This window comes from Dipodomys merriami, unplaced genomic scaffold (assembly GCF_024711535.1).
Source record: "Dipodomys merriami isolate MVZ:Mamm:240054 unplaced genomic scaffold, mDipMer1.0.p SCAF_163, whole genome shotgun sequence".
Classification (NCBI taxonomy): domain Eukaryota; kingdom Metazoa; phylum Chordata; class Mammalia; order Rodentia; family Heteromyidae; genus Dipodomys; species Dipodomys merriami.
In genome coordinates, this window is record NW_027202971.1 from 973,392 (window position 1) to 990,483 (window position 17,092).

Sequence of the window (17,092 nt, forward strand, 5' to 3'; positions counted from 1 at the left end):
GCGGAGACTCAGCCATGGGTCTGGGGTAGGGATCTCGCCTGCGGGGGGTGTGGGGGGGAGCGGGCGTGGTACCCGGGGAGAGCGGGGAGCTGCTGTGGCGGCTGCTGAAGGGCTGTGGTGCTGTGGGGAGGTAGGCGAGGCGGTCGATGGTGGCGGCGGGGGTGCCTGCGGGCGGCACCAGCACGGGCAGGTGTGGCACTTGGGACAGGTCGATGATGCCTGTGGGGAGTCAGAAGCGGTTGGAACCAGTGCTCCCTTTCTGCCAGTGCCCTCCCTGAGCTCTCCCTGCCCCCCCCGCACGGCTTTCGGGGTGCTTCCTGTGGCTGGCACCCCATGCTGACGGACAGGCCCCGCATCCCCGAGAGCCAGCAATGCTGTGACTTCAGTTGCTTTGGACCCTGGCCAGCACCGGCTATTCCTCCGCTCTCCGGATGGTGCTCTGCCAGGCTGTCTGAGCACTGAGCCCGCGCGCCGCCGCGTCAGGAGAACCACGGCTTGCGCGCCGCCCTGCCTTCAGCCACCCCACGGCCCACGTGCCCGCCCACCCACCTCGCGGACCCGTGGCGTAGTTGAGGGCCAGCGAGGACTCGCGGGGTGACAGCCCACGCAGCGCGTCGGCCCGCTGGGCCATGGCGGACGCGGCGTTGTGGTGCATCTGCTGCGAGGTGATGTAGTCGTTGATGATGGTCTGGCGGTTCTCCAGCGCCGCGCTGTCGGGGTAGCCGCGGATGAGGTACGGCGGGTACAGGTGGGGGTACGTGGGGTTGGGGGCCAGGTGCCGGGGCAGGTAATAGGCAGCGGCTGTTGGAGGGGGAGCAAAGGTCAGGCAGGCCCACGCTGCCTCCGCCGGCTCCAGACCCCACTGTGCCCCACCGCTTCCCCCAAATGGAATCCAAAGTCCAGAAGCTGACGTAGATTTGCTGCACACGCGCCCCCCCCCAGCAGGGCTTCCAACACGGCAAGCCTGCAGCTCTGCCTGACCACATCCAGCCGTTCACCACAGACACAGACCAGACACGTGGGCCAGAGAGGCGGCCGGGCAGCGCAGGGCACCGGCCCCCCGCCCCGGCTCCCAACTCACCGGCATCCAGGGGGATCCCACGGGGGATGGAGGTGGGGTCGAAGGCCAGGGGGAGGTGACCGCGGTACAGGTCCACGCCGCGGAGCAGGTGCTCGTACGGGGAGATGGGGTGGGGGTGGTGCTCCGGCACCGTGCTGTGCGGGGATTTGGTGAGCTCGCGAGGCGCGGACGGCAGCTTCCGGTCCGGGGCCGCCTTGCTGGACAAGAGGCTGCCTGTGGGGACAGGCACGGTGTCAGGGAGGCTCAGCCCTGCGCTCTGGCAGCCCGGGGGGCGCTGAGGATTGCTGGGTCTCTGCGAGCCTTGGAAGTCCCAGGGTGCCCTCTCCTTCCCAGCTCCCGCTTACTCATTCAAGCCAGTCCCTTCCGGAAAGATCCACCTGTTCACCTGTTTATTTGCTCAAAGTTCATGCCCCACACCAGTGGTAAATATTTACGTAGCATTTATGCCCACTGCTGCTCGAAGAGATGGGGTCACCCCAAAGAAGAGAAAAGGACCCCAAGCCTGGCCCGCTGACGCTAAGGCAAAGGGATAGTACACGAGGCTGCAAGGTGGCAGACTGAGGGGAGAGGCCACTGTCACAGGACGTGACGGGAACAGGACAGGGTCGCAGGCTGCGGGGTCCGCGTGGGGCGCGGGAGCGAGCGGGAGCTGCCTGCACGCGGCTGTGGGGTCCGCTGTGGGGTCCGCGTGGGGCGCGGGAGCGAGCGGGAGCCGCCTGCACGCGGCTGCGGGGTCCGCGTGGGGCGCGGGAGTGAGCGGGAGCCGCCTGCACGCCGCTGGTGCAGAGCGAGCAGAATGTGGTGGAGGAGGAGGACGGCGGGCTGACAGGTGCGGGAAGCCCGTGGGGGGCGGGGGAGGACTTCCCTGCGTGTGGGGCGGCGGGCGTGGGGAGCTGGCAAGGGGTACGGCGGGGCCCGGCGAGCGCCCGCGGCCCCTGCGGCCCACTCACCCTCCTGCAGGCGAGGGGTGGGCTCCCTCGTGGTCACAGGTGAGCCACGTGGCAGGTGGCTGGCGAAGGGCGCTGCATGATCCTCGTAGGTCAGTGGGCTCTGGCGTGGCTTGCCCAGCTCGGGCACAGGTGCCCCGCGGGCGAGGGGGCCCCCGGTGCTGGCAGCGGCCCCCGGGCGGCTCTTGAGGCTCTCCTCGAAGCAGGCGCGCTCCAGCGCCCGGGCGTCGGCCATGACATCGAGCGGGTGCGCGGCCGGGAAGGTGCGGCCGGGGCTGCCGATGATGGAGCGCACGTCGTGCTTCTTGGAGCCCACGGAGGAGGTGCTGGTATCATACTTGAGTGGGGTTCCCTGTGGGGGAACAGTGGGCGCCGGCCGTGACACAAGCTGAGCCCAGCCCACGACCTCTGCCACGTTTCCCCGCACACACACACACAGGGCAGAGGCAGCCAGGCCAGGCCCTGGCGGTGGCATCTCCCGACATGGGTGCCGGACCGCCCCTCCGTGGCCCCGGCCCCAGGCTGTGGCGTCTGGCCTCGGCCTGTCTCGGTGCTGCTTGCAGTGTAACCGAGCTCTGGACGCAGCACCGATGCAAATGCTGTGCCGCTGGTGACCTCTACTCAGCACCATGAGCGGCGGGAGGCCCGAGGTTTTCCAAAGAACAGTCTGGAATCAGTCTGCCCCACGCGGACTCGGTCTCAGGCTCCGCTGCGCCTCACCTGCGTGATGGAGCCCTCCTTCAGCGGCCGCGGAGCCAGGGGCAGCTCGGGCGTGCGCCGCAGCTCCTCGCGGGGGATCTCGTGGATGGACCGGCCCGCTTCCTTCACGGTGGCCACCAGGCCCTCGTGGCTGGGCTTCAGCTTCAGGGCCCCCAGGGGCTTGTAGGACTCGGGCAGGTCCCGCGGGGGAGGTGTGCCCTCGCGCTTCAGGAGCTTGGCCTCGCGCCGCAGGTAATCCTCCTGCGCCTCCACGTACGCGCGCGGGGTCCCTGCGGGGACACGCACCTCAGCCTGCACCCCTCCCGCCCGGCGGCCCCGCACCAGGGCGGGCCAGGCACTCCGCGGATCCCGAACGCCACCCCTGGTTGGCACGCCCGTCCTCCACGGCCCTGCGCGGGGTCCTTCCACACGCCCCGCGCCCGCCCGGGCGCCGCGGCCGGCGGGTACCTTGCGTGATGGAGCCTCGGATGTGGTGCTGCTCCTTGAGATGGTGCGGGCTGTGCCGCTCAGAGGGGATGGCGCGGCCCATGAGTCCTGGGGGCGGGGGCAGGGGTCACCGCACAGAGGTGGACACAGACACCCACACAAGGCCCCACGCTCTGAACCTCACGTCGCACCCACAGATAAGACTGAGCCTCAGGAGAGCCAGCCGTAAAGTGGGGTCACACGGGCCCCTGCCTCCTCCAGGAGCTGACACCGCCCCCCTTCCAGGGAAGGCCCCAGGGGCGGGCGGGGCGGTGGTCCCCAGGACGGGGCGGGCGGGGCGAGGCGGGCAGGGCGGGGCTGCGGTCCCCAGGGTGGGCAGGGCGGGGTGGGGCGGACGCACCCTCGATGCTGGCGGAGGAGACCGCCCTGCTCGCACGGCCCTCCATCATGTCGTAGGTGCGCTTGGGGCCCGCCGTCTCGTGCGGCGGGTTCGAGCCGCTCCTGCCCTCCTCCTTGGAGCACTGGGCCCCAGATAGGCTACCTGGTAACCAGACGGCGGGTGACGGGAGCCCAAGGGACCAGAGGATGGGAGTGACGGGGGAGGGGGGAGGGGGGCATTCCCAGGGTGGCCAGGCCTGCTACGCCCAATTCCAGGGGGACAGCACAGCCAGGTGGCCCCATGCCCCGCCCGGCACTCACCCTCGTAAGACAGGACGTGGCCCTTCTTGCCCTCGTAGATGACGTGGCCCTTGATTGGGGTGTCCTCGCGGGCCCGGTCCAGCCGGCTCGGGCTGTCCTCCCCGATGATCCGGGTGATGGTCCCTTTGTACAGAACGTCGGCCGGGGTGCCCTGCAGGGGCAGCAGCAGGGGTGAGCGCCAGGGCCGGCGGCAGGGCCTCACCCACCTCAAGTCCCTGCCCCTCACTGGACAGCATGGCCGGTCACCCAGCCCCACTTCCTGCTGTCACCGTGTTCTGTGAGCCAGACAGTCCTAGGAATCACCTAGAGACGGGTGCTAGCATCATGCCTACTTCACAAGGGGAAACTGAGGCACAGCGCAGTTTGCTGACATCTCCCAGTCACCTAGTTAGTGAGGGGCAGTGCTGGCCTCGACCCTGGGGTCGTGGGTCCTACTGACACGACCAGCAAGCGGCAGCCTGCAGCGCGCGGCGGGGGAGCCGTGGGGTGAAGCTCAGTTGGGCTGGGCACAGAGGGCCGTGCTGTGCCTGGCCTCCCACCCAGGTCCACGGAGAGCTGGGGCCTGAGCGCAGCGGGACTTCCACACCACACCTGGCTGCCCCGGGACACCAGGAGACCCAGAGGTGCCTGGGGGGGCGGGGGGGGGGGGTTGAGGCTGTGCAGTGTAAGATCCGCCCTGGGGAGGCGGGGCAGACTCCTCCCTCCTCCTGGCTAAGTCTGCCCAGTACCTGGGTTACCTAGGTCACGGGTACCCCTCCATTCTCCATTCCACCTCGCCGTGTGAGCGGCGCACACACGCACCCACCCTCCAACACGCGCTCCGCACGTCTGGGCTCACCCGTGCCCACATGCGCCAGGAACCACCCTGCATCTCTGCCTTCGCACCTCCCAGTCTCGGCCCAGAACCCTCCTGCTCTCTTCTGCCAAGGCCACGTGTCACCTCTCCTGCCTGAAGAGCCTTTTTTTGGGGTCTAGGCTAGTCTGAGAAACAGTCCCTCTGCATACATCTGTCTCCTGAGATGCTAGCGCACAAGCAGGTGCTGGTTGCTTGCAGATCCTCCCACCTCATCCCTCCTCAGCGTGCCCAGCACCCCCCCACCGCCCTGCACCTCCGGGGGGGCCCAGACACCTACGTGGGTGATGGAGCCGCGGTAGGAGCCGGGGCTGTCTGCGGGCGCCCGCGGCCCAGGGAGGCCTTTGCTGATGCTCCCGCCAGGAGCTGAGCCCAGGGCTGTCCCTGGAAGACACGAGACCGGGCTCAGAGCCCCCGCCGCTCCTGCCCTGTCCATGTGGGGAGATGGGCGCCCCCTCTTTATAGGGAGATGGCACCCAGCCACTCCACCGCTCCGTGCGGCTGGTGGCGCTGGGGACTAGGGGCAGGAGGCAGCCCGGGGCCCGCAGCCGCGGGACCTCACCTCTCAGCACAGACGTCTCCTGAGCCGTGGGCACTCCAAGACTTTCGGGGGGGCCGGCCTGGCCTCGTGGGGACAGCTGCTCTTGCTTCACGCTGCTGAAAGGTGCTGAGGGCCACAGGAGGGGTGAGCGAGGGCGTCTGTGCCCTCCCCACCCGGGCAGGCCGGGCCTGCCGGGATGAGGGCTCATGTCCTCCCCCGAGCCCAGGGGCTAACCCCCCCCCGCACCCCCCCAGGGGATGCGGCTGTCCTCACCCAGCTTCTTGGGGTCCATGGTGGCGGGCAGCCCCACGGTGACGGGACCCACTGGGGCCTTGGCGTGCTCAGAGTACGGGACGTGGAGCTGGACCGACATTCCCTGCAGGGCAGAGGTGTGGGGGTCACCGGAGCCAAGGCCCTGGGGTCAGCTGTGCGACCCGGGCAGGCCAACGCTTCCCCCGATCCCCATCCCCTTAGCCGTGCGCGTGGTGGCACAGAAGGTTCTGGGAGGGGAGGGGAGAGGAGGGGGGCAGCAGCGAGCGGGCCCGTGTGCCCCGGGGACACCGCGCCCGGAGTGAGACGCTGCCTCCGCCTCGCAGGCAGCTGGCAGCCGGGCCGGGGTGGGGCCTCACCTGGGAGATGGCGCCCATCTGCCGCTCGAGAATGCTGGGGTGCTTGGTGGAGGAGATGAGGGGTGGCGGGTTGGAGATAGCGGGGGCACGTGGCAGCACGGGCCTGGCACTGTCATGGAGGCCCAGGGGCAGCGCGTGACCTGGGGGGCACATGGAGGCCTGAGCGCACGATGGCGCAGCGCACAGGCGGTCCCACGCTGCCTTCCTCGGGCCCTGAGCCTCCGGAGGCGGGCGGCCGGGGCGGGGTGAGGGGGGCGAGCGGCCTGGGTAGGGTGAGGGGTGGCTGGGGGGGGGGTGAGGGTGGCAGGGGCGGGGTGAGGGGTGGCTGGGGCGGGGTGAGGGGTGGCCGGGGCAGGGTGAGGGGGGCGAGCGGTGGTAGGGTGAGGGGTGGCCGGGGCGGGGTGAGGGGGGCGAGCGGTGGTAGGGTGAGGGGTGGCAGGGGCGGGGTGAGGGGTGGCAGGGGCGGGGTGAGGGGTGGCCGGGGTTGGGGTAAGGGGTGGCAGGGGCGGGGTGAGGGGTGGCCGGGGTTGGGGTGAGGGGTGGCAGGGGCGGGGTGAGGGGTGGCCGGGGTTGGGGTAAGGGGTGGCAGGGGCGGGGTGAGGGGTGGCCGGGGTTGGGGTGAGGGGTGGCAGGGGCGGGGTGAGGGGCAGCTGGGGCGCGCAGAGGAGCTCCTCTCCCCCCTCCCCCCCTCGGCGGCTCACCAGGAGGTGCATAGGAGAAGGCAGAGGGGTCAGCGGCGTGCGGAGAGGCTCTGATCACCTCACGAGGCGGCATGGGGAAGGGCAGGCCCGACGTCCAGCGCGGGGGCTCGGTGGGCAGCTTCGGGCCCTCGGCGGGGAAGGCCGGGAAGAATGCAGGCTTCTCTGGGGAGGGACAGGGGTGGGTGCGGTCAGGGCAGGGCCAGCCTGCTCCGCCTGCAGAGCTGACGGCAGAAGGGGAGACTTGGTGGGGCCTCCAATGGCTGTGCCCTCCAGGAAGCCCCTGCCCGCTGCAGGATCCCGGGACGCCTGCTGAGCGTGGGGTGGGCAGGGCGGAGGGTTCTCTGGCCACGGGGTCCCTGCAGAGGACACAGACCAGCGCCCAGGAATGACCTCCATTCGCTTTACGAGTTCTCTGTCTGAGGCCAGCGCCTCAGTTACTGCACACGGCCGGTCCAAGGCCCCTGGTGCCCACTATCGCCCGGGACCACCTGCCGAGCCCACCAGGCTCGCCGTGCAGTGGAGCCGGGCTGAGGCCAGGCGACCTGTGGCTGCAGCCAGCGCAGGCCACGTGGCCACGGGCTGCATGGGGGCCGGACGTTCTCCTGCAGCCTCCAGCTCCTTCTAGGCCCCTGTGAGCGAGGCGGCCCCGGCGGGCGGAGGGAGGCGGGCTCCCGCGCCCCTTCATGGCTGTGTGTGCCCCACGGCCCACAAGCGAAGCAGCGCGTGACCTTCATGGCTCAGGTCTGGGGAGTGGGGCGGGTGTGCGGCCAGCACCAACCCTGTGGGAGACCCTGAGGACGGCAGCAGGGTGCTAAGGTCAACTAGCCTGGCCATGCCTGCTCCCGGGGCTCGGCGCTGCCTGCGGCAGCGGGGCCTGGCGCGTGCGGACCCCCGTCCTCACCAGGCCCCGAGGAGCAGGAAGGTCCGGCTACCGCCCCAGCCCCATGTGCGCCGCCGCCTTGGCTGGCCAGGCTCTCGGCCGGGGCTGGGTGGAAACCTGGGGCCAGGCCAGGCAGGTGGCGGAGGCCGGAGAGACAGCTTGTTCCTCCGGCCGGGCCCGGGGGAGCCAAGGAACGGGCCAGGCCCACAGCTGTGCGCAGGGGGAGGGGGAGGCTGCTTCCTGAGGCCAGAAGGTCATTCCGGGCGCGGAGCGGCCCCAGGGCTGTGCGTCTAGGAACCGGTGGGGCCGCTCCCGCTCCCCGGTCCTGTGAGCCGGCCAGGGCCTCTGGCCCCTGCTCAGCGCTGTAGCTGTCCAGTCCCAACAGGGAGCAGCTTCCCCAGCCGCAAGCCCCCGCACTGTGCCCCGCCAGTCACCACACGCCTGGCCCTGCGGTAAGGCCCCTTCTCCTCTGCCCTGTTCACCTCTACAGACAGCTGGAGTCCAGGCTGCGGGAACCGGCGCCCACCCTGGCCTCCGCCCCGGCCCGGGCTGAATCTATGACTCCCCAGTCCGACGCATTCCCGTGAGCGGGTCTGAGGTGGCCGCCAGCCCTCACGGGCTGTTTCTCCAGCTCCCTCAGACCTCTTCTCTTTCTGCAGCTGTAGCTAGCCCCTGGCAGCTTCCTCCGATGCCCACACGTTCCCCCACATGTTCCCGCCCCAGGGCCTTTACATGTGCTGTTCCTGCCACCCTGACGCCCTTCCCCACTTCCACACCAGCTCTGCCCAGACTCCAACATCCTCGCCACCCGGGTGTTCACCAGACGCCGGGGCAGAGGTCCTCAGCCGTTCTCTGTGGCGGCCGGGTTCCGTCACCCGCCCACCTGGGAGCCGGCTCCGCTTCCCGCCGCAGGGTGAGCGGGGAGCTGGGGGGGGGGGGGGGGAGGCCGACCCTGCTCGGGTTGGGGACAGCATCCACTCCTGCCCCCCAGGTCACGCGTGGGCCTGAGCATGCGGCAAGAGGGAGCCAGGGCTTCCGCCCTCGAGGAAAGCCACGTTCCCACAAGCAGACGAAGTGGGGCCTGCGCCGGGCGCTCTCCCTGGGGAGCAGCGTGAGGGTGAGAGCCCGCGGCCTCGCCACGCACCTTCCTTGTCGGTGGGGGGCGCGGGGCTCCTGCTCTTGCCCCGAGGGCTGCTGCTGGCTGCTAGGGACGAGTCGCTCTCTGGCTGCAGGTGTGGTGGGGGCGGAGGGGCGGGCGGAGCCGGCTTTGGGGGTGCCGAGTCCTCCCGGGAGGTCTCGTGGGCCTTGGTGACCTGTGAGGAGCACAGGCAGTGAACAAGCAGTGGTTCGGGCGCTGGAGGGAACAGTCGGTGGCCGCCATGTGCCCGGGGCCCAGCCTGGGATCTCTACGGTAGCAGCACCGCCGGGCGGGGGGGGGGTTCCAGGGCCCCCTCCTGGCCAGGGGGCTTCCAGCAGCCCCACTGGGGTCAGGAGAGCCGGTGGAGGGCAGCGTCCTTTGCCAGGCGAGGTCAGGGGGGAGGTTGGGGGGAGGTCGGGGGGAGGGCTGGGCCCAGAGGAGCCTCAGTCACAGCACACTCACGATTGGGGGGATGGCGGCCGCACGCTGCTTCAGCTGTTTCAGGTCCAGCGGCTTCTGGGGTGACACGTTGGCCCTGGGGTCGCCTGCCGGGGTGAGGAGGCTGGGTCTTGGGGACAGCAGCCTGAGGGGAAATGAGGGTCAGGCAGGGTGGGGCTCGGGGCAGCCACAGCTCCCCATGGACTCTCCTGGAGAAGAGGGCTGTCTACACCCCTGGCCTCCTGCCTCAAGCCCTGGATGGTAGAACCTTCCAGAAATTCAGCCACAGCCAGCGGTCCTGACTGGCTCATACAGGGCTGAGCCCCCCGGTCCACGCACGCCTGGGCAGCCAGAGGCACCGCCACGGTCCACAGCCCGAGACAGCCCCGCCGGGCGCATCTCAGGAGAGGGGGCCGCAGGAGGGCCAAACCTCAGCCACATTAATGGACCATCATGGGGCTGATCTGTTGCCAAGCCAGAGGGGTCGGCTGGGTCCCGGGCAGAGCCGGGCAGGGCCGGGAGCGAGCTCTGCTCCCCGGGCAGCCCCGTGCGGGGAGAAGCGCAGGGCATACGGCCTCAAGTGGACCTCCAGCCTCTGCTTAGCCGCCAGCCACCGGGGCCCGTGGGCTCCCGACCTGCCCGCAGGTGGCTGCTTCCTTCAGGAAGCCTCTAGAGGCTTCCAAGACACCAGAGCAGCTGCCTCCAGAGCGCCCAGCACAGGCCGAGGGGCGGGCCTCGCTAGGGTGCCTGTAGACCCAGCCAGGGGCTCTGCCTGGGGATAGAGCAGGGCTAAAGGACCTCACGGCCTGAGCGGGCCCCAGAGGGTGCCCGGGCACAGCTCCGTGTGGATCAGCAGGCCGCAGGTGGAGGCCTGGCCGCCACAGCTGCCCTAGCCCACTCTGCTGGTGCCCCCCCACTCCCACCTCCTGCCTAGGTGCCTTGACCTAGGGCAAACCTGCCCTCTGCCCACCTCAGCCCGACACTGGGAAACCCAAATACATGTACACATGTACACATGTACACACACGCGTGCACACGCCGGGGAGGGGCCACAGCCCGGGTGCCAGGCGTCTGCAGGAAACCACATCCAGGGGACAGAGGAGGCACGAGCTGCCACCGCAGGCCAGGACGGGCGGAGCGGGCACTGCTCTGCAGCCCACGCCACCTCCCAGCCTTCCAATCCATTCTTTCAGGAGAAAGAGACTGCCATGTGCTTCTGTGGAAGTCAGGACCCGGGAAGGTCTGTGCAGGCCGGAGGGGAGCAAGCCTCCCCAGCACCGCCACGGTGGCACGTGGCACGGAGGCACGGGGGTGAGCAGGTGGGCTCTGGCGCGTCCTGCCGGTGTCCCCCGTGCCGGCTCTGTGTGGTCATGGCTGGCAGAGGGAGGGGTGGCGGCTGCCAAACAGGAAGTGGTCAGCAGGCTGGCCTATGTCCAGCCTCTTTCCTGGGAGGGCAGGGCAGGCCCTGAGAGTAGGTGACCAGCCAGGTGTCCCCAGCCCCAGCCTGGGGGCTGAGGACAGACAGGCCCCGCGGGCGGGGCGGCGGCCCAGAGGACTCTGCTCAGAGCGGGTCTGCTCAGCCAGCAGAAGTGGGGTGCTGGGCCCAGGCTGGAGCCAGAGGGGCACACAGGGTGCCCGGAGGGCTGAGGAAGGTGTGGATCAGAACCCCATCCCCACAGCCCGAGGAGCGGCGGCGGCCTGGGTCAGAGCCGCTCACCTGGTCCCCGTGTCCACAGAGACTCAGAGGAACGGCCCGCCGTACGGTCAAACCACCAGAGTGGCCGGGCGCTGGTGGCTCACGCCTGTAATCCTAGCTACTCAGGAGGCTGAGATCTGAGGATCGCGGTTCAAAGCCAGCCCAGGCAGGAGAGACCGTGAGACTCCTACCTCCAATAAACCACCAGAAAACCGGAAGTGGCGCTGTAGCTCAAGTGGTAGAGTGCTAGCCTTGAGCTGAAGAGCTGAGGGACAGCGCCCAGGCCCAGAGTTCAGGCCCCATGACCGACAAAAAAAAAAAAAAAAAAAAAAAAAACCACCAGAGTGGTGATGGCCGGCCTGGCTAGAGCAGGGCCTGGGTGCCAGGGAGGCCCCACCTCGGAGGGAGAGCTTGCTTTCTGGACTGGGGCGGGCTCTCGCGTTTGGAGAAGGGCACCTCATTGGAGCCCCGTCGGTCACCTGGCCCAGGAAGCCTGCTGCCACCCTATAAAGCTGGTGGCACCAGGCCTCAAGCACTTGAGCCCTCGCCTGGCAAGCGCCCCCCCACCCCCGTTCTCAACCCGTACCTGTCAGCCACCTTGCTGGGGACACAAAGCAGCGGCAATCCCAAGGACAGGCATGCCCGTCCCCTGTGGCCTGGAGGGCCTACAGAGCCCTCTTGAAGAGCTGCACAAGCAGGTGCACCCCTGGGCCTTTGCACCTGAACTTCCTGCACAGAGAGAAGCCAGGCCCCACACAGGCCCTAACCTTGCATCCTGTGCGTGGGGCCATCTTTAGATCAGCGTCTGTGGAGGTGGCCAAGACAGGGACACGGGGCCAGGAGGGGTGAGGAGCCTCTGAGACACGGGTGGAGGGGGAGCCTGTGTGGCTCCAGGTGTACACGCCACAGGGGCTGAGGGAGCCGAGGGCGCCCTGTGCCCGCAGCGGGGCGCCCGGGTGCCCGGCGCCTCGGGTCGGAGCCCTCCCTCCTCCCAGCGAGCGCCCTGTGTTTGCAGGGGGAAAGGACGGGCGTGGACCAGCCGTGCTGCCACCTACCTGCTCTTGTCGCCTCCCTCGGGCTCATCCGCCTCGTCTGCGCTGCAGGTGGCGCTGGAGTCGCTGTCCTGGGGGGCGCCCAGGCCCTTGGCCAAGGCGGCCTTGCTGCCCGCAGCCTCCTTCTTCTCCACCTTCACTGGCCCCTCGGGGCGGGGCTCAGGGGCCTCGGCACCTGCACCCCGGTCCGGGCCAGAGCCCTGGGCCTCCGCTGCCTCGGCCTCCTCGGCCTGGGCCTCCTCGGCCTGGGCCTCCTCCTTGCACTCGCTCTTGATGCTCCTGCCAGGACCCTCGGCGGCCCCCGGTTCCTCCACCTTCCCCATGTCCGGTGCAAGCTCCTCGGCCGCAGGAGGCTTCCGGTCCTCAGCCTCATCCACCGCGGAGGCCCCGGTGGCCTCGGCCTCCTCCTCCTTGGGAACCACGGGCGGGGCGGGGGGCGGTGACGCGGGGGCTGCGGAGGAGCCGCTGGCCTCGGGGGCGGGGGCCGGCCCTGCGGGGGCCGTAGCCTCCTCTGGTGCTGGGGCCGGAAGCTCTGGGGCCGGGGCCCCGTCGGCACCCTGGGGCTTGGGTCCATGCTGCCCCGCATCCTTGGGGAGCTCCGTGTGTGGGGAGGGGACGCTCTCCGTGTCCGAGCTGTGGTTGACCGCAGCTGCAGAGCAGAGCAGAGCGGAGCTTGAGCCACTCAGTGCCTCCACCACAGCCAGCCACCGCGTCCCCAGTGCCAGAGGCCCGGGGGCTCCACCGAGCAGCCACCTCCTTCCACCCAGGCCAGAGCCGGCAGGGTGCTGACAGCGGACAGGTGACCTGAGAGGCCCTCCCGTGCCCACCCTCCACCAGGCAGCCCTGTGCACCTGCACCACCTCACCCCCCGACCTGCCCACCCTCCACCAGGCAGCCCTGTGCACCTGTGCCACTGCACCCCCCGCCCTGCCCACCCCCACCAGGCAGCCCTGTGCACCTGCACCACCTCACCCCCCGCCCTGCCCACCCCCACCAGGCAGCCCTGTGCACCTGCGCCACCTCACCCCCCGCCCTGCCCCCCACCAGGCAGCCCTGTGCACCTGCACCACCTCACCCCCCGCCCTGCCCACCCCCACCAGGCAGCCCTGTGCACCTGCGCCACCTCAACCCCCGCCCTGCCCCCCACCAGGCAGCCCTGTGCACCTGCGCCACCTCACCCCCCGCCCTGCCCCCCACCAGGCAGCCCTGTGCACCTGCGCCACCTCAACCCCCGCCCTGCCCCCCACCAGGCAGCCCTGTGCACCTGTGCCACCTCACCCCCCGCCCCGCCCCCCACCAGGCAGCCGTGTGCACCTGCGCCACCTCAACCCCCGCCCTGCCCCCCACCAGGCAGCCCTGTGCACCTGCGCCACCTCACCCCCCGCCCTGCCCCCCACCAGGCAGCCCTGTGCGCCTGTGCCACTGCACCCCCCGCCCTGCCCCCCACCAGGCAGCCCTGTGCACCTGCGCCACCTCACCCCCCGCCCTGCCCCCCACCAGGCAGCCCTGTGCGCCTGTGCCACTGCACCCCCCGCCCTGCCCCCCACCAGGCAGCCCTGTGCACCTGCGCCACCTCACCCCCCGCCCTGCCCCCCACCAGGCAGCCCTGTGCGCCTGTGCCACTGCACCCCCCGCCCTGCCCCCCACCAGGCAGCCCTGTGCACCTGCGCCACCTCACCCCCCGCCCTGCCCCCCACCAGGCAGCCCTGTGCACCTGTGCCACTGCACCCCCCGCCCTGCCCTCCCCCCACCAGGCAGCCCTGTGCACCTGTGCCACTGCACCCCCCGCCCTGCCCCCCACCAGGCAGCCCTGTGCACCTGTGCCACCTCACCCCCCGCCCTGCCCACCCCACCAGGCAGCCCTGTGCACCTGTGCCACCTCACCCCCCGCCCTGCCCCCCACCAGGCAGCCCTGTGCACCTGTGCCACTGCACCCCCTGCCCTGCCCACCCCCCACCAGGCAGCCCTGTGCACCTGCACCACCTCACCCCCCGCCCTGCCCACCCCCCACCAGGCAGCCCTGTGTACCTGCACCACCTCACCCCCCGCCCTGCCCCCCACCAGGCAGCCCTGTGCACCTGTGCCACTGCACCCCCCGCCCTGCCCCCCACCAGGCAGCCCTGTGCACCTGTGCCACCTCACCCCCCGCCCTGCCCACCACCAGGCAGCCCTGTGCACCTGTGCCACTGCACCCCCCGCCCTGCCCCCCACCAGGCAGCCCTGTGCACCTGTGCCACTGCACCCCCCGCCCTGCCCCCCACCAGGCAGCCCTGTGCACCTGTGCCACCTCACCCCCCGCCCTGCCCACCCCCCACCAGGCAGCCCTGTGCACCTGTGCCACCTCACCCCCCGCCCTGCCCACCCCCCACCAGGCAGCCCTGTGCACCTGTGCCACCTCACCCCCCGCCCTGCCCACCACCAGGCAGCCCTGTGCACCTGTGCCACCTCACCCCCCGCCCTGCCCACCACCAGGCAGCCCTGTGCACCTGCACCACCTCACCCCCCGCCCTGCCCCCCACCAGGCAGCCCTGTGCACCTGCACCACCTCACCCCCCGCCCTGCCCCCCACCAGGCAGCCGTGTGTACCTGTGCCACTGCACCCCCCGCCCTGCCCCCCACCAGGCAGCCGTGTGTACCTGTGCCACTGCACCCCCCGCCCTGCCCCCCACCAGGCAGCCCTGTGCACCTGTGCCACTGCACCCCCCGCCCCGCCCCCCACCAGGCAGCCCTGTGCACCTGTGCCACTGCACTCCCCCCGGGCCACCTCGTTCCCCGAGGCCGGTAAAGCTGGAAGAAAGTAAGAGAGGAATGAGAAGGAAGGGTGGCAGCAGGAGTGGGGCGGGCAGCAGGTGGGTGTGGCCATCGGAGGGGCGGGGCCGCTGAAACTTCCCGCATTGCCCCTGGCCTGTGGGGGTCTCCACAGCCCACCCCCAGTCCCTCCGTCTCCGACACCGCAGCACAGACGCTGGACAGCGGAGGCGCCGTGGACACCGAGGAGCAGCAGGGCCCTGGCAGAGGCAGGAGTGACATGCAGGGGGTCAGCCTCTGCTCCGACAGGGAGGGGCTGGCGTCTGGCGCCGGGGGGCCTGTCTAGGGGTCCCAGGTGTCCCCAGGTGCAGGGAGGGCCACATGACACCCCCTCCCCCACCGGCCTCACCCTCCGCCTCCTCGGCCATCTCCTCCTCATTCCCACTGGCGCCCGAGGCCTCCATCTCCTCGTCCTCCGTGGCGGGCGGGAAGGCCGCCTCCTCGTTGGCTGTGGCCGGGGTCTTCTTCTTCTTCCGGCGTGCGTTCCTCTCCTTCTCCTGGGGCACAGGATGGGGTCAGGGCCAGGCCAGCCCGGGCTCCCATGCCGGAAGCCCAGCCACAGCTGCGAGCACCACCTGGCTTGGGCCACGGTACCCGACCTGCCAGGGCTATTTTTACCCAGGGCCTCTTTCTCCCCTTGTCCCAGAAACACCAGGCGGGACGCTGCACCACGGCGTGCTGGCCAGGCCACCCCGGCCACCTCACCCACTCCTGGCGCCCAGAGGACTGGCAGATGCAGAAGCCAGGGGCGTGCTGTGTGCCAGCCCCCCTCACCAAGCACAGTGTGCCCTGAAGACGTGGGAGGAGTTGGCAGGGGGCAGAGGCGTCAACTAGAGGCCAAGAAAGCATGGGGGGGGGGGGGCTCAGCAGGACAGCCAGGAAGTGACATCTGGAGCCGGGCGCCGGCGGCTCCCGCCTCTCACCTAGCTACTCAAGAGAATCTGAGAATCAAGGTTCAAAGCCAGCCTGGGCAGGAAAGTCCCTGAGACTCAAGTGGTAGAGCTGAAGGACAGTGCCCAGGCCAAGTTCGAACCCCACGACTGACCAAAAAAAAAAAAAAAAGGACATTTGGGCCCAGATCTGAATGGAGCGGGAACTGGCTGGACCAAGCTGTATGCTTGTGTATGTGCACACACGTGTGTTCACACGTGAGTGTGTATTATACACAAAGGCTCTGTAGTATAAGATGTGAATGTTAACGGAACAGAAAGAATCCCGTCCATATACACTGGAACCCAGGGCCCTGCCCGCCCCAGCTCCCACACCTGCCCGTTCCCCGTCTTGTCTATGCTGAGCCAGCAAGCAGCTGAACCCCCCTAGCGGCCCCCCCATGTGAGCATGAGCGAGCAGGGCTGAATGGTGGGGGGGGGGCAGAGGGAGCGAGGGGACAGGGTGGGAGCTGGGAGCCATGCAGAGCCCGGGGGTCTGACGGGCCCTGGCGAGGCTGCTCTACGGTGTCAGTGATCCAGAGCACTTGGTGCCCCTGGGACCCACGGGACCCGTGGAGACGTGAGCAGTTCATGGGAAAGGCCGGTGTGGAGGGGCGGGACCGTGACTGGCATCCGAGAGACAGCAGAGGCAGAGGGTGTGGGGGGGGACGCAGGGGCTCGTCTGCGGGCCAAGGTGGGCCTCCAGGGTGCTGTGGGCGAGCCGGGCTCCAGCCTGCACTCGGGGACACGGGCGATGGGGCTGGGCACCCGGGGCTGTGGCCGTCTATCACAGGGAAGGCCTGCCGGCCCACCTGTCCCGGAAGCCGGTGTGGCACCGCCAGGAGGGGGAACGGGGTCCTGGGCACAGCCGCCTCTTCCTCATTAGTCAGCTTCATCAGCAATGCTAGGCCCACCGACAAGTCTGCAGACCTGCCACAGGGCTCGTCTGCCACCATGGTGTTCCACGGTCTGGCCCCAGACCTGAGCGCCTCCCAGGGAGGGCGTGGGCCGGGGTGCGCGGAGGGGCTGGAAGCTGTGCGGTGTGCAGCCAGGCCCCCCGATCGCCCTCCTCCCTGTCCTTAGAGGCGGTCTGGCCCAGCACCGCCCAGGCAGTGGTGGACAAGGGAACATGAGCTGGGAACAGCCCATGGACCCTCCTTTTGGGGGGGGGGGTGTCTGTGAAGGTCTGCGCCCCTCCAGAGCCCACTCTCTCCACGCGGGGCCAAGGTCTGGGAACGGGGGGCCGGGGGGGGGGGACACTCCAGCCTGCTCTCCCTCATCAGCCACGGCGGTAACTCCAACGCAAATCCAGATAGCCGACATCTACCACACGCCTCGTGGGCCAGGCCTTCCCAGGGGGTCTCTGGCCTGCGTGGTGGCTCGGCACCACCGTGCCTGCCTCGTCTCCAGGGTCCCTGCATATGGAGGAAGGTTCTAACCCCCATCAGGGCCGCCCTGGTCCAGCCCCGGCCCCATCCACCTCTCCAGGTTACCCAGAATGCCTGGCACAGGGCCTCTGCACTCTGCCCTTCTCTCAGACGGCCGCTGGGTGCG

The 17,092-nt window shown here is 70.0% G+C and overlaps 1 protein-coding gene across 3 annotated transcripts in view; it reads right to left on the bottom strand.

Moving 5' to 3' along the window:
* The window catches only part of Ncor2 (nuclear receptor corepressor 2), a 103,928-nt gene that overhangs the window by 9,546 nt on the left and 77,290 nt on the right, over nucleotides 1-17,092 (bottom strand). For all 3 annotated transcript variants that reach the window (XM_070024876.1, XM_070024877.1, XM_070024878.1), the window contains 18 exons: nucleotides 14,959-15,106; nucleotides 14,538-14,588; nucleotides 11,805-12,450; nucleotides 9,078-9,198; nucleotides 8,622-8,790; nucleotides 6,598-6,759; nucleotides 5,897-6,036; nucleotides 5,541-5,643; nucleotides 5,289-5,393; nucleotides 5,007-5,110; nucleotides 3,874-4,024; nucleotides 3,575-3,715; nucleotides 3,196-3,282; nucleotides 2,749-3,017; nucleotides 2,032-2,380; nucleotides 1,082-1,294; nucleotides 550-801; nucleotides 73-219 (listed from right to left, as the gene is read on the bottom strand). In XM_070024876.1, coding sequence (XP_069880977.1) covers nucleotides 73-219; nucleotides 550-801; nucleotides 1,082-1,294; nucleotides 2,032-2,380; nucleotides 2,749-3,017; nucleotides 3,196-3,282; nucleotides 3,575-3,715; nucleotides 3,874-4,024; nucleotides 5,007-5,110; nucleotides 5,289-5,393; nucleotides 5,541-5,643; nucleotides 5,897-6,036; nucleotides 6,598-6,759; nucleotides 8,622-8,790; nucleotides 9,078-9,198; nucleotides 11,805-12,450; nucleotides 14,538-14,588; nucleotides 14,959-15,106 — 3,358 coding nt within the window. The remainder of the gene's footprint in view (nucleotides 1-72; nucleotides 220-549; nucleotides 802-1,081; nucleotides 1,295-2,031; nucleotides 2,381-2,748; nucleotides 3,018-3,195; nucleotides 3,283-3,574; nucleotides 3,716-3,873; nucleotides 4,025-5,006; nucleotides 5,111-5,288; nucleotides 5,394-5,540; nucleotides 5,644-5,896; nucleotides 6,037-6,597; nucleotides 6,760-8,621; nucleotides 8,791-9,077; nucleotides 9,199-11,804; nucleotides 12,451-14,537; nucleotides 14,589-14,958; nucleotides 15,107-17,092) is intronic.